The sequence below is a fragment of the Brassica rapa genome, chromosome A07 (assembly GCF_000309985.2).
Source record: "Brassica rapa cultivar Chiifu-401-42 chromosome A07, CAAS_Brap_v3.01, whole genome shotgun sequence".
NCBI lineage: Eukaryota > Viridiplantae > Streptophyta > Magnoliopsida > Brassicales > Brassicaceae > Brassica > Brassica rapa.
In genome coordinates, this window is record NC_024801.2 from 10,604,222 (window position 1) to 10,618,858 (window position 14,637).

Here is a 14,637-nt window from a genome sequence, read left to right on the forward strand (position 1 = left end):
GGAAAATCTCCATTTTATGCTATGACGGCTTAAGGGCAGAAGAGTAAAAGCGTAAACCAACCTTGGAGCTAGTATATAAGGAGTCCTAGGCGATGAGAAGAGGAGAGAACTTTTTCAGAGTAAACTTAGCACTTAGAGCAATTTAGGCAATTTTCCGTTTTTGTTATTTCGAGCTGCGACTCAATTAGGTTTAGCTGTCTTAGGGTTGCTAGAACTAGGAATCTCGCCGACAGCTCTCGAGCCCAGGCTTATACCTTGTTGTAACGCTCATACGCAGATTCGGAATAAGATCTACTTTGCTCTCTTTTCGATTTCTTATTTTTATCGTTGTTATTCTCGTGTTCTGATTGCTTGACGTGTGGTAATTAACAGATATACGGGTCCTCTGGGAAACTAGGGTTTTCTTAGTTTCCTTATTTAAACGGAAATCGACAGTGTGAATTTCGGTTCCCACAAAGTATATGACAGAATGTTTGGTATAACAAAACAAAAGGGTTTTTGTAGATGAGGATGAGAAGCAAGATTGAGCATGCTTTGAAATATAAGTCACTGCCACTGGCCAACTGCTTACCTCCACACAGAGGTAGGTTTTGTTTGGAGAAAAAATATGTATGGTAAAAGCTACTAGTGTAAATCTCCAAATTTCCTAACTAGAGAGGGCGACAAGATCTGTATAAGTTTATACACACATTCAAGTGCAGTTGTCAACAAAAAGAACACTAACGACAGAAAGGGATCACCACCAAATCTAAAACCACAAGAACCCTCTGAAACCATTAAGACAGTGCCCGAGACTCCGAGAGCACAAGTGAAGGGCATTGAGAAATGTGATTGCAATTTACTAGCTGAATGTTACGTGAAGAAGTAAAAACAATGATCTAGACAACAAGTGTATTATTGAATCAATCGATCAAGTGTTTACAACCAAGAGAAAGTTTCACAGGAGATTTCTCAGCTCCTACACTATGATCGACTCAAACACTCGATACCATTTCTCTTTTACATAGTCATATAAATAGGATAAGCGTAAAGGATAACACGTCACTCTCATTCTGTTAGGCTCGTACGTGCGATGTTCTCTCCGGTACGTGTGATGTTCCCCTCAAGTGGTTATTCAAAGATTCCCCTTCTAGATAAGTGCCACTTCACCTTCTAGAATCTGCCGCTTCCCCATCAAGTTGGAGCCGCGCTCTTCTTATTCTTTCTGTGATATTGGTAAAGGATAGGAGGCCTGCGAGCCTCGTATGTATCATTACCGCCGCCATTGAAATTGACCTTGTCCTCAAGGTCAAGTGTAGGAAACTGCTTAGCCATTGCCTCTGCTCCCTCCCACGTGCAGTCAGCTTCTGGCAATCCTGCCCATTTAATCAAGACTTCACGCTGTACCGACGTTGGGTGAATGCGCGCGTCTAACACTCGTTCTGGTTGGGCTTCCAAAATCCCATCCACCGTGAGCTGTGGCGGTAAAGAGACCGGAGTCAGCTCCTCTCCCACGGCTTTCTTGAGTTGAGAGACATGGAACGTCGGATGAATGCGTGCTTCTGGTGGTAGAGACAGACGATATGCCACTGGTCCCACCCGTGCAGCGATCTCATATGGTCCATAGAATCGCGCGGCGAGTTTCTCATTTGCACGACGGGCCAACGTATGCTGACGGTAAGGTCGAAGTTTAAGGAACACCTTCTCTCCGACCTGAAACTCCACCTCCCGGCGACGTGCATCAACCATGTTCTTCATAGTTTGCTGAGCTTTGTGCAGATATTGCCTGATCAGTGCCAAGTGTTCATCTCTACCCTTCAAACGTTTTTCCAAATCCGCATAGCTAGTAGAGCCCGACTCATAACCCATCAACACAGGCGGGTCTCTACCATAGACAGCTTTGAAAGGTGACATCGAAATAGAGGAGTGAAAAGATGTGTTGTAGCTATACTCTGCCCATGCCAAGTACTGACCCCAAGTGCGAGGCTTCTCACTTGCATAGCACCGCAAGTACGTCTCCAATCCTCTATTTGTCACCTCTGTTTGCCCATCTGACTGTGGGTGGTAGGCAGTGCTGAAACACAACCTTGTTCCCGCCAAACGAAACAGCTCTTTTCAAAACAATCCCGTGAATACCTTATCTCGATCAGAGACGATCGTTTTAGGGAAACCATGTAACCTGACTATCTCATGAATGAATAACACCGCGACATCAACCGCAGTGAAAGGGTGTTTCATTCCCAAGAAGTGAGCGTACTTGGAGAAACGATCAACGACAACCAGCACCACGTTGTAACCCTCTGACTTTGGCAACCCTTCAATAAAATCCATGGACACGTCTTCCCAAACATTGAGTGGAATCGGCAGTGGCTGAAGCAGACCACTAGGGGCCAAAGTAGAATACTTGTTCCGCTGGCAGACCTGACACGCTGAGACATAACGCCGTATGTCAGTCATCATCCCCTTCCAGTAAAAGATCTCCCCGATGCGCTTCTGCGTTTTCAGCACGCCGCCATGACCCCCTTGTTTCCCATCGTGGAACTCGTTTAATATTAACCCCACCATACTCGCATCCTTCGGAATAACCAGCTTACCCTGGCGTAGGAGCCTCCCCTGGACCAGTGTGAAGTCAGGGTGCGCTTTGCTGTCCTGCTTCAAGTCTCGGACAATCTGTCCCATCTCCGGGTCAACCTCAACCGCTCTGTTAATATCCTCCATCTGTAGGGCAATAGGTACTGATAGTGCGTCGGCCGCCTTATTCTCCAAGCCTGGCTTGTATTGGATCTCGAAATCAAATCCCAATAACTTAGTAAGCCACCGCTGATATTCCACCTTAATTTCGCGCTGCTCCAGCAGAAACTTCAAGCTCTTTTGATCGGTACGGACCAGGAACCTGCGCCCTAACAAGTAGTGCCGCCATTTTTGGATAGAAAATACGATGGCCATTAGTTCCCTTTCGTAGACTGACTTCATCCGCTGCCTGTCAGTGAGAGCCTGGCTGAAGTAAGCAAGAGGTCTCTGCTTCTGCATCAGTACCGCGCCCAGACCGAATCCCGACGCATCTGATTCCACCACAAACAACTCATTGAAATCAGGTAGCGCTAGCACCGGTACTGTCGACATCGCGTGCTTTAGATGTTGAAAGGCCTTTGCTGGTACTGGCCCCCAAGCGAATTGATCCTTCTTGAGTAACACCGTAAGAGGTCGAGCTATATCTCCATACCCAAGCACAAACTTGCGGTAGTAGCCAGTCAACCCCAAAAATCCCCGCAAATCCTTCACATTCTGTGGTTCCTTCCAATCTTTCATGGCCTGTATCTTGCCCTCATCTGCAGCTACTCCCTCCGCTGAGATGATGTGACCCAGATACTCCACGGAAGAACTGCCAAACTCGCATTTTTTCTTGTTAGCATACAACTTGTGTTGTTGCAATACCTCCAACACCAGCCTGACGTGCTCAGTGTGCTCCTCCAACGTCTTGCTATAGACGAGGATGTCGTCAAAGAAGACGAGGACGAACTTGCGCAAATAGCCCCGGAACACATCATTCATGAGAGATTGGAATGTTGCTGGTGCATTAGAGAGTCCGAAGGGCATTACCAAGAACTCGTAATGACCATCATGCGTGCGAAATGCTGTCTTCGGTACGTCGCAGGCCTTCACTAAAATCTGGTGATACCCCGCCTTCAGATCCAATTTCGAAAATACCACTGCCCCCTGCAACTCGTCAAGCAGCTGGTCAATCATCGGGATTGGGTAACAATCAGCCACTGTGACTTTGTTCAAGGCGCGGTAGTCGACGCAGAATCTCCAGCTTCCATCTTTCTTTCTAACCAACAAGACAGGGCTGGAAAAGGGGCTACTACTCTCCTGTATAATGCCCGCAGCCAGCATCGTAGTGACCTGTTTCTCTATCTCCTCCTTCTGTATCTGCGGGTATCGGAAAGGGCGCACCCTCACTGGTTCTGCGTCAGGCTTGAGCACAATGGCATGCTCCTTCCCTCGCGAGGGTGGTAACTCCTTGGGTGCCTCAAAGACCGGCGCATAAGCCTCCAGTAACGAGGTAAGTTGTGGTGCGAGTGGTCCTTTCACCACTGGTTTCTCAACTTGCAACCCGTAGTACTCCACCAACACTACCTCTCCTTCCTGTTCCATTGTTTTCCTCATGGCTTTTGCTGAGACTGGTGAGCAACAGAGACTTGGATCTCCCACCAGTCTATACTTGCTGTTTCCAATCTTGAATTTAAGCACCTGCAACTTCCAGTTGACCTTCGTATCGCCCAACGTCTCAACCCATTGGATCCCTAAGATCACATCAGCGCTCCCCAATTCAATTGGCAGAAAGCTTGAGGTGATTGAACAACCTTGTAACTCCAACCTCACGTCAGGACACGTCCCCGCTCCTCTTATCGTAATACCTCCCGCCGTAAGTACGTTGTACGCCTTAGCACTATCGATGGTCAGGTTCAATCTCTTCACAACCTCCGTTGACACAAAATTGTGGGTTGTGCCGCTGTCAATCAGAACCACCACCTTCTCGCCTTGTATTGTTCCCTCTAGCTTGATGGTTTTCGATGATGAAATCCCCATCATTGAGCTAATCGAAATCTCTGCAATCTCCCCTTCCTCTTCCACCGCCGTCTCTGCCAACTCGACGGAACATTCAGAGACATCAATCTCCGTTCCATCCTCTAGCAACATAAGTACCAACAGCTCCGGTCGCGCACACCTGTGATTGTACCGGTACTTCTCATCGCAGCGGAAACAGAGGCCATCCGCCTTCCACTTAGCGACTTCCTCCGGTGTCAGGTGTCGGAACGGTGGCTTGAGCCTATTATGTGGCTTCTGACCTCCGTTGTTGGTGGTTGTCGTGGGTGTGTTGGATTTGGGCCTGTTCTGTCCACTCCCCTGGCCCAAACTTCCTTGAACGCTCCCACGAGCTCCTTGGGCCTGAAATCGTCCGTTACTGGCCCGGCCCGTTTTGCTATCGTTCCCTTCTCCCTTCTCCGACGAGTCTCCTTCTCCGGACCATTCATCGACCAGCTCCGCCACGTTCATTATCTTCTCCAACCCCCGCGGCTCCATCAGTTTCACCCCCGCTCGAATCTTAGGACGCAGACCGTTCTGGAAGGCTATCACCAACACTGAATCGGGAATCTCTGGGGCGTTGGATGCGAGCGCGATGAACTCCTTCCGAAACTTCTTCACGGAGCCCGTTTGTCTTAAGCTAAGCAGTCTCTCGCCTACGCTCGTGTCGCGTACGGTTGAGAACTGCTGAAGCACCCTATCCTTCATTTGCTCCCAACACTCAAATGGGTTTCGATTTCGCTCCCAACGGTACCAAGATAAGGCTTCGCCGGTGAAACACAGTCGCACCGCCCTCATCTTGTCTGCCTCCGTAAAGTCTCCGATCTCAAAGTATTGATCGATCCTCAGTATCCACCCCTCCGCTTCTGTGCCGTCGAACAGCGGTATCTCCATCCGCCGAGACAGCGAAAAGTTTCGATCCTCCAAGGCTCTCCACGGTGGCGGCTGTACCGTGAACGAGTCACCCTCCAACCTTGACTCACCCACGTACCTTGCCTCCCCATGGTGCCTTGGTCCTCCCTCGATACTTTTCCCCGATCCTTCTCCTGGATAGACCGGCGCGTTGAAAACACCCGCTGGATGAGAGACCAAACAAGAGGAGAGCGGCCCTTCTTCCCGCCGATCCTTCTCCTTGGTTTGTTCTGTCAGTCCAAGACGAATCTTCCCAAACTCACCGGTCATCAGCTTCATCTCCGTCATCATGCTCTCCATACACCTCTCCAATGACGAGATCTTCCCTACCTCCTTCTCGATCGCGTCGATCCTCTCATCCACGCGATCTGCGAGCTCGGAGATCTTCTCATCGTTCTTCTTAACTGGCGCCATGCTTGATCTCAGGTAACAACCGTGCTCTGATACCAAGTTTGTTATGTGAAGAAGTAAAAACAATGATCTAGAGAAACAAGTGTATTATTGAATCAATCGATCAAGTGTTTACAACCAAGAGAAAGTTTCACAGGAGATTTCTCAGCTCCTACACTATGATCGACTCAAACACTCGATACCATTTCTCTTTTACATAGTCATATAAATAGGATAAGCGTAAAGGATAACACGTCACTCTCATTCTGTTAGGCTCGTACGTGCGATGTTCCCTCCGGTACGTGTGATGTTCCCCTCAAGTGGTTATTCAAAGATTCCCCTTCTAGATAAGTGCCACCTCACCTTCTAGAATCCGCCGCTTCCCCATCAAGTTGGAGCCGCGCTCTTCTTATTCTTTCTGTGATATTGGTAAAGGATAGGAGGCCTGCGAGCCTCGTACGTATCACTGAATCAAGCCTTTGCTTTTCCTGCCTGGATAGATTGTAGACGTTGTTGTAACTTCATCATCTGCAAGAGTTTGATTCCATAAAGATCGTCATCACTAGTTTAAGTAAAGGAACGAGTTTCCATTTGTGACCATTCGTCTCTATTCTTTCAAACAAAACAAACTCGTATATGGTGCTAAGTCCACCACGCAACAAGACAGAGGAGCGCACTCAGTTCAAGTCTTTACTTCCAGGACATGAATAAACTGACCCAGAAAACGTCTACTGTATATTTCTTAAGCTAAGTAAATTTAAGCATCAATGTTCGGACTATGACTGGTGTTAGTATCCATGTTGAAATGCATTCAAATCAGCATATAGTCTGTGAGAGGGATGACTTACAGCTTCTCTCTTGCTGTTTTGTTGCCCCTCGTTATCCTGGAGAGTTGCATCAATCCGTTTCCTTCAAACAATAAACGTTATTCCTAAGGGACATGACACTATGTAGCTCAAACACATGATCAACATAGGAAGTCATGTTTTCACATAAGTGCTAAACTGCATATTCATCAACAGCATTTATTAGTATCCTAGGGCTAGAACGAAAGGTTCTCTCTTTTTCTTTCCAAGTTGATGTAACAATCCAAAAGAAAGAAACTTGGAAACATACAGTTCAGCAGAGATGTACTCCATACGTTTGCGAACATTGGCATTAGCTTCTGCCAAATCCTGTTTCACTAGCACAGGACCAATCAACTTGTATACGTTCGCGTCGTCTTCCAGCAAATCCAACTCATGTATGATTCTCTTTCAATCTCAGAAGAATCATACTCTGTATACAAAACAGTGAGACATGTAAATACCTTAAGAACGAGCTCGTTCTCACCGAGTTGAATCGTATACTTCTTCCTCAGCTGGTGATTCTTCGCGATTTCTGAAGTATTAATCTAAGTTTATTGAACAAAAACAAGAGAAAGATTTCGAATCAAGGGATTGATTACCTTTCTGGATTTTGGCGAGATCATTGGCCTTGGCCTCTAGGTCTCTTTGCATATCTCGAAGAGCCATTGATGATGAACTCATCTTCTTCTTCTTCCTCTTGTTCCTCACTCCGGTGTCGAGTTCTTTAGTACTCTCTGTTTCCAGATGGGCTGAAAAGCCCGTGGAGTTCACTAGGATTGCAAATGGCCCATTACATTTCAAAATAGGAATAAAGACTATTAAGAACTTTTTATTATTTCTCTAAATCCCCTATATATTAAAAGGGAAACATTACAACATATTTTTGTATCCACATATCATCACCACAATCATTTTTAGAATCTTTAGAAAAATATGTTGGTCTATATAAATATATAATAAGTTTTTTATTAAACTAACCATAAATTAATCATAAATCTTCTTCATTGTTTACTTAAATAAAAATCACGGAATTATCTAATGTGGTTAAAGTATATACGATAATTAATGATTTTGAATAATAAAAATTTGATAAAAATCAGTTTATTCTCTATCATTTTTAATTCATTTTAAAATAAATTAAACAACCACATTAACTATATAATAAAAATTTAGATTTTTTCGTATATGTTATATTTTGAATTTTAAAAAACGAATATAAATGACTAAAGTTGTTAAAAATATCACACTAAAATTTTTGTGATCCATGGTTTAAAATTTATGTTATAACAAGATACAAATGATTACAAAATTACATAAGTAGGAAGTCTCATCGAATTTGATTTGAAATTGTTTTATAAACATTTTGAACAATTGTTGACAACTTAATATTTAGATTTTAAACTTTGCATTGAATGTTTTTAAAATTATAAATTATTAAAACTATTAAACATCCCATAATTTTTTTATTGTTATCATTGATTTAAAAATTTTGTTATAAAGAAATACAAACGATTAAAAATAATATGAGTATAAAATATGTTTTAACAGATGTCAATATTAAAAATGTACTATATATTTATGTTAATATCATTTAAACTTAATTTTATAACATATAAAATAGAAAAAGTGTTTGTCTGGATAAATAAAATTTATTTAAATATTTGTACCAATTTAATTATATACGTAATAGTTACTAAAATTTTAATCATTCAATATATATTTATTATTTCATAATATGTAAAAAATATATAATATTTAAAAATAATTTATATATAATATTCGTTCCGCGCAAGGCGCGGATCTTAACCTAGTTCACAATAAAAAAAAAAAGAATTTAACAAAATTGTGTTTAATATGAACTAAGAGTCAACGTTTTTTTTTTTAACAAACTAGGAATGCTATAGTTGGTGCCATTTTTAATAATATCTTATAAGCAATCCAAATAAAAAAAAGTAATTGAACTATACTTGGGTGAACTTGGGTGAGCTATATAAGCCGCAAAGTTAAATACGACCAGAGATATGATGATTCCTGTGAATGATATCTACTTCAAAGAGAAAATTCCTGAGAATATCACATTTGCGCTAACTTTGCTAATGATATTTACTCTGGATTAAGGTAAACAAGTTCTGGAATTCATGCCTTCAAGTATGGCATTGAGTTTCCAACACTTGAGCAACATCATAACAAAACAAAACAAACACACACATATGTCAGCTATTGCAAATCATATCATTCCTATGATAACACTTGAATATTGATTGAAATAAACACCAGAGTTTGACGAAGTCTTACATCCATTAAAAAAAAAACACAATTATAAAAAGGCAATACTTTCAACATGTTCGGGTGAGACAGAGACATTACAATCGCTCACCAGTCCATAACGGCGCCTAAAACCTTCATCGTCAGCAATCCCATGTATCCGAACTCTTCTCAAGTCTTTTGTTTGAGTATTGTAGTAGAAAATGTAGAAGGGCTGTGCACCATGTGACAGTTTTGTTGGAGCAAAAATGATTTCACCAGCCTTGTTGGTGCCCGGGGAAGTCATATTCACCAAATCGCAAGGAAGGTCAAATGTTTGCTTGGACCAGACACCTTTCTTCACGTCCTCTAAAATCCATAAATCAAAACTGCGGAAGCTCAAAGGTTGGTGTCTAACAACGGAAGCTAACTTCCCTTTGTATTCTATCAACACTGAATAACTCAGGACATCCTTAGGCATTTTGATAAAACTTATCTTCTCATGTCTAACATCAAAACAGACAATCACCGGATTCATTCTTGGTCTTGGGGCCCAAGCACCAAAATATATAAAACCATTAATGCATAGTCTATTCGTCAGAGGGGAATAAGGTGGGGAGGTTACCATATTGCGTGATTCTCCTCCCCCTCCTCCTCCAAGTTTTATAACCTCGTGCACAACACAAATATGATAACCCCGGACAGGAGTAGGCACCAAAGACAATGCTTTGAATTGACCATCAACAGGATCGTATCCCAAGGATGTGCGGTTTCCTTTACAGGGCAAGCTAACGACTTGACCCGTGCTAGGGTTACATATAGTGAACTGAAAACCATAACAACAACCGACAAAGCCATGGACGGAAGGACAATCGGAGACGTGAGACAAGCTCAACGAAGGTATAGTCATGTGGAGATTGGCAGCCAAAGAAGAAGACGAGAAGATGAACAGACGCTGGGCATCACCCTTGACAAATACACTGTTGCTGAAAGCGACTGTAAACCGGGATCGGGTTGCAGAGGAGGACATAGCGTAGTAAGCATGGACGAACCCTTGGCTTAGGATGATGGAAGACCAAGTCTTCGACACGCATCGGGACCTCATCAGAGACTTTACAGGCAATCTAGTCATTATCTCCACCTCTAGATCTAAAGGGATCGAATGTAGTAGCTTACTTGGCCTCTTGTCGCTCTCATCGTCCTCGTTACCATCTCTCTCCTTGCGTTTCAAGCAAACCCTAGATTCGACTTTGCGAAGGAGTTTCTTTTGGTGTGGTTTAACCTGCAATCTAGTCATCTTCTTCAGATCAAGAGGGATCGGTTCTATACTTCGGTGGCTGGAGAACCTCTCCGTCTCATATCCCTTGCGTTTCATGGCGACTCAAGACGAAGACTTTTAAAGCCAAAAAGAGTTTTTTTTTTTTTTTTTACGTGTTCCAGAAGTCATCAGTTCCTCTGCCGTTTGTTTTAGGTTAACTTCTCTCATTAGAAATATCAGTGAATTTCTCAATCTCAGCCGTCTATTTGAGGTGTATCCCTGAAATTCGCTGAAATGTATTATATACGGTAACAACTATATAAAATAATAATGTTAAGAATTTGATATTTTTTATAAAAAAATACAAAAAGTTTCTTTTTTGTTTAATTAGATTCATTTATTTTAAAGTATGTTTCATATAACTTAAGAAAATTGTTTATTTACTGTAGACTCATATGAAGATTTTTACTTTTGACAAAGCCAAAAGAGTTTCTTTTTCTTCTACGTGTTCAAACCTTTGAGTCTGAACCTCTTCTCTAAATCTCAGCCGCTTGTTTTAAGTTAACTTCTCTCATTGAAACATTTTCAATCTCAGCCGTCTAGTGAGAGGCTTAACCTGAAATTCGCTGAATTTTTTTTTTTCAACTAAAATATTACTTATTAGACAAAGGTGTGGGAGGCGACAAAAGACAAAAGTGATTGTCCCTTGAGCCGACAAAAGAAAAAAAGTGATGGCACTTGCAATGTTTCACTATATGATGAACTTGTCATCAGAAGACCAAAGGTTTTTTTAAGAAGCAAAATACATTACATGCCCAAGCAAAAAAGCAGATCACAAACTATAATAGTTCATGGCTACAAATGATTACAGTGTAAGTTCCAGCCATACAAATCAAAAGGCTCAAAGCAAATCCACAAGTACACCTTGTGCAACACACAAAATGAAACAACATATATAGAGAGAGAGAGAGATTCAACATACTATTATATCTAAGTACCATAGATATACCATAGAGAGAGAGACAGAGTGGTCCAGATAGTGCTGGACCGAGAGTTACTTCCCAAGAACAGTTGCAATGGAAGAAGGAATATCGGATAGTATCTTCAAGATTGGTTTGAGAAATGTCCAACGCCAAGTTTCTGAGCTTCGAGTTTAAGTGACTTGAGGTACTGAACAGCTTCATCAAGTATAGAAGCTGTATTCATCTCTTCTCCTCCAGGGACTATTCTCCTCAACACTCCCATCATCTTCTTCATCTTTCTCCTTCCTTTCCCATCATTGTTAGAACTACTAGCACTTCCAGATACACTCTGCTTCCTTCTTGAGCTATTATATCCAGAGCTCGAGTTACGAGCAGTGCTGCTGACCTCTTCTGAATCACCACCATCCTCACTCTCATCATCATCATCATCTTCATCTGTGCTCAAGAGAGCATCAATCTCATTTGGATCTTCTTGGTGAGAAGAAGAGGATGATACTTCTTGTTGGCCATAGTTACCATAACCTCCCGCAACATACTCGTTCTGAAACGAAGAAGCTAATCCGGAGTTCACGAGCCTAGGTGTCAGCTCAGGATGGAACATCACTTGGCTGCGGTCATACGTTTGGTCGAAAACGACAAAGTTCTTTGGACAGACCGAAGAGGGTTGAAGTTCAACACCATGGAATGGTAACTTGGCACACGGCGGGAACAAATCATCAAAGGATGACGCTGATGCATACGGGACGCTGTTCATGTTTCCGTCTCCCATTTGGTCAGAGAAGTAGGGATACTGATTGTTCTGCATTAGAGCTAAAATGTGAAAACAAAAAACAAGTCCTAAGCTGCGAGCTGCTTGATTCTTTACTACCAAATCTGTCTTCGTTAAGCTTTGAGCTGCTCGGTTACACTACTAAACAAACACTACGTTGACAACTGAACCAAATGCTAAATCAAGTTGTTATGGCCATCAGACTGAAGAGTCTCCACCAGAGCTCTTACCCCACCAAACAGAGTTCAGTTGTCTTCAGAATACCAAACTATTAATATCTCACAGTAATCAAAAGACAGCCGCCGCCCAATTATCGGAAACTCCAGAAACCAGACTACGTTACAGGCTTAAGTAACTGTCTGAAATATTCTGCCTGCAAAGATTTTAGAAAAAAAGAAAGAAAGGTTGAAACATCATACACACTGTGGTTTTCATGCTTTAAAGAATAAAACTATTTACCCAAAACATATATGATCTATTAGAGGGATACATTTTTCAATGCTTGATAACTTAAAATATAATTAAAAAAAGTAGTTATTACCTGGCAAACTTGAACGGATTGGTAATTAGCAATGAAACATGTAGTCATCATAAAAGTTCCTATTTCCTTCAGTGATCTGTTTCCCTTCTTCTTGTTTCCAACAATGCACATTCTCAACACTAAAAAAATAGTCACAACAACAACAGAGAGCTACTCCGGATTAACAACGCCTGCAAAACGAGAAAGGAATATTGTTCATCAGTTTTAAACACAAGAAGCTTGTGAAAAAAAAAAAGTAAAACAAGAGAGCATTCGCTTTCACATGGCACCAAGGCGAGAAGACAATCTAAACTAGATACCGAGATACTATATAAAACAGCTATATAGAGGCAAAGCAAAACAGACTACAAAGATCTTAATAAAATATACTCCACATGAATGGTAGGACAAAAAAACAGAAGATGTGGCAAAAGATACACTCAGTCACTCACCTGGAAAGGATGGAAATTTACAGAATGACAAGGAAAAAGACAACGAGACGAGTGCAAGTCCGGTTGAAAAACATGAAGAAGGATGTCCAGGGCATCTTTGATTCCTTCCACTATTAATTTTGAGTATTAAACCTCCCCGTTCCTCTTCTCTTTCAAAAAACTTCACAAACAAACACAACAAAATTAGGACCAATGCCATTCATAAAATAATCACAGATATATAAAGTTGAAAGGCACTGAAACCAACGCAAAATCTCTATAAAAAGTATATCTAATAATACTGAAAAAAATAAATAAACAGAGGATGTTTGATTCATGAAACAAAAGCATACATACAGCTTTATGCATCTGCGTACGATAAACAAGAGCAGCCATGACCAAAGACACTAACACTGGTGGATCACGGATAATAAATGTTTTTATCTTTCTCACTAAAATTACATACTGATCACAGAATCTTCACGCGATCATGAATAGTTTATTCATGAAAAGGAAACAGAACGAAATCACACAGAAATTTCAAAGGGAAAAATAGAATCTTCACCTAAATAAGTCAAAATTTGCGGCTGCAAGAAGAAGCAAAAGAGATCATACCTATAAAGATCAAAAACCTTGAGAATAGAAGAGGAAGAATAAATAAAAATGAACTCTTTCTGCGTAGAACTTAAGCTGAGAGGCTGATCGAAAGAAGTTGCAGTGGGGTGGGGAAGAAGATCTAGAAAGAGAAAAAAGGAGAGACAATAGGAGTAAGTGACAGAGCGTGGCCTTCTTCTTTTCTGGTGCTGTTTGTTTGTTTTTGTTTGGTTTGTCCACTCCCATTTTAATCGCATTCATGATACATATATGGATGTTTATAAGTTTTTTTCCTTTTTTTTTTTTGTAAAACACTTCCCTTTTTATTAATTCCTAGCACGGTTTGTGTGCGTGAATCTACTTGTTTTTTTTTTTTTTGAGCAACTCTACTTGTTTTATTCAAAACAAAAATAAAAACAAGCAAAAAGAAGTTAAACTTTAGTGGAATTTTCGGAATTATCAATTTTTTACACTCCTACTAATATTGATTCACCCAAGATCAAATTCTCGACAAAATATGTCTTTTTACGAGTTATACTGAAGAGATAAAAACTTTTGATGTAGTCTTTAGGAATATGTTCAACTGAAAATTTGATGTAAACTGTACTATTAAAATAGAAGTCATAACTTTTTTTTGTATGTGTGATTTTTTAGGTCATTTTTAAAAAATTACTTAAAACATTTTTATATTTACATAATAGTATCCTAACAATATATCTAATATCTTTATTCCTTACATTTACTCTTCGTTTGTATTTCTATTTCATATGATTGAATGGTCGTAAACTTGGCCAGCTAAAATATTCAACAAACACAAACATTCAATTTAATCCTAAAAATAATGGATGCTAAGCCATCAAGTAATTATCAAGTAATAATATATTCTTTTGTCTACCATACCAAGAGGTATAAAAATATATCTTACAATAAACATATTGTGTTAGATCTTTGTAATTAGACTTGATTTAATATTTGGAATTAAATATGAAAGCATATATATAAACATACGGCCATCTTATTTTATATCTATATTTAAACTAAATAAAAATATATCTGCTAATAATAATAATTATTATTAATATATCCATTTTAATATATAGATCACACACGTATCTTGTTTTA

The 14,637-nt window shown here is 40.6% G+C and overlaps 3 protein-coding genes across 7 annotated transcripts; all 3 read right to left on the reverse strand.

Annotated features, from left to right (window-relative positions):
- Positions 1–880: 880 nt before the first annotated feature.
- LOC103828911 (prefoldin subunit 6-like) lies at positions 881–7,756 on the reverse strand. 3 transcript variants are annotated; one of them, XM_018652797.2, is made up of 6 exons: positions 7,316–7,749; positions 7,178–7,248; positions 6,985–7,109; positions 6,717–6,777; positions 6,322–6,396; positions 881–1,239 (listed from the first exon to the last, which is right to left on the reverse strand). In XM_018652797.2, the coding sequence occupies exons 1-5, from the start codon at positions 7,395–7,397 to the stop codon at positions 6,340–6,342; spliced, it is 396 nt and encodes a 131-aa protein (XP_018508313.1). In that variant the 5' UTR covers positions 7,398–7,749; the 3' UTR covers positions 881–1,239; positions 6,322–6,339. The 3 variants fall into 3 exon arrangements, with proteins under 3 accessions (XP_018508313.1, XP_018508314.1, XP_018508312.1); XM_018652798.2 differs by lacking the exon at positions 881–1,239 and having other exon boundaries at positions 5,959–6,396; positions 7,010–7,109; positions 7,316–7,756; XM_018652796.2 differs by lacking the exon at positions 881–1,239 and having other exon boundaries at positions 5,959–6,396; positions 7,316–7,747.
- Positions 7,757–8,946: 1,190 nt separating this feature from the next.
- Positions 8,947–10,861, reverse strand: LOC103828913 (F-box protein At1g30790-like). The gene is made up of 2 exons (XM_033274811.1): positions 10,137–10,861; positions 8,947–10,071 (listed from the first exon to the last, which is right to left on the reverse strand). The coding sequence occupies exons 1-2, from the start codon at positions 10,170–10,172 to the stop codon at positions 9,034–9,036; spliced, it is 1,074 nt and encodes a 357-aa protein (XP_033130702.1). The 5' UTR covers positions 10,173–10,861; the 3' UTR covers positions 8,947–9,033.
- Positions 10,862–10,972: 111 nt separating this feature from the next.
- On the reverse strand, positions 10,973–13,855 carry LOC103828915 (transcription factor bHLH144). Of its 3 annotated transcripts, none has more exons than XM_009104549.3 (4): positions 13,537–13,855; positions 12,943–13,102; positions 12,512–12,681; positions 10,973–12,343 (listed from the first exon to the last, which is right to left on the reverse strand). In XM_009104549.3, the coding sequence occupies exon 4, from the start codon at positions 12,004–12,006 to the stop codon at positions 11,323–11,325; it is 684 nt and encodes a 227-aa protein (XP_009102797.2). In that variant the 5' UTR covers positions 12,007–12,343; positions 12,512–12,681; positions 12,943–13,102; positions 13,537–13,855; the 3' UTR covers positions 10,973–11,322. The 3 variants fall into 3 exon arrangements, with proteins under 3 accessions (XP_009102797.2, XP_018508835.1, XP_033130709.1); XM_018653319.2 differs by having other exon boundaries at positions 13,487–13,855; XM_033274818.1 differs by lacking the exon at positions 12,943–13,102.
- Positions 13,856–14,637: the final 782 nt, after the last annotated feature.

Excerpts from the sequence above, each read along its gene's own strand:
- LOC103828915 (XM_033274818.1), bottom strand. The coding sequence starts at position 12,006 with ATGCAGAACAATCAGTATCCCTACTTCTCTGACCAAATGGGAGACGGA.
- LOC103828911 (XM_018652797.2), bottom strand. The coding sequence starts at position 7,397 with ATGAGTTCATCATCAATGGCTCTTCGAGATATGCAAAGAGACCTAGAG. Across the intron at positions 7,249-7,315 it reads TCTCGCCAAAATCCAGAAAG|AAATCGCGAAGAATCACCAG; the intron begins GTAATCAATCCC and ends TTAATACTTCAG. Across the intron at positions 6,397-6,716 it reads AAAACAGCAAGAGAGAAGCT|ATGATGAAGTTACAACAACG; the intron begins GTAAGTCATCCC and ends AAACTCTTGCAG.
- LOC103828913 (XM_033274811.1), bottom strand. The coding sequence starts at position 10,172 with ATGGTAACGAGGACGATGAGAGCGACAAGAGGCCAA. Across the intron at positions 10,072-10,136 it reads TGAGAGCGACAAGAGGCCAA|TCTCTGATGAGGTCCCGATG; the intron begins GTAAGCTACTAC and ends TTGCCTGTAAAG.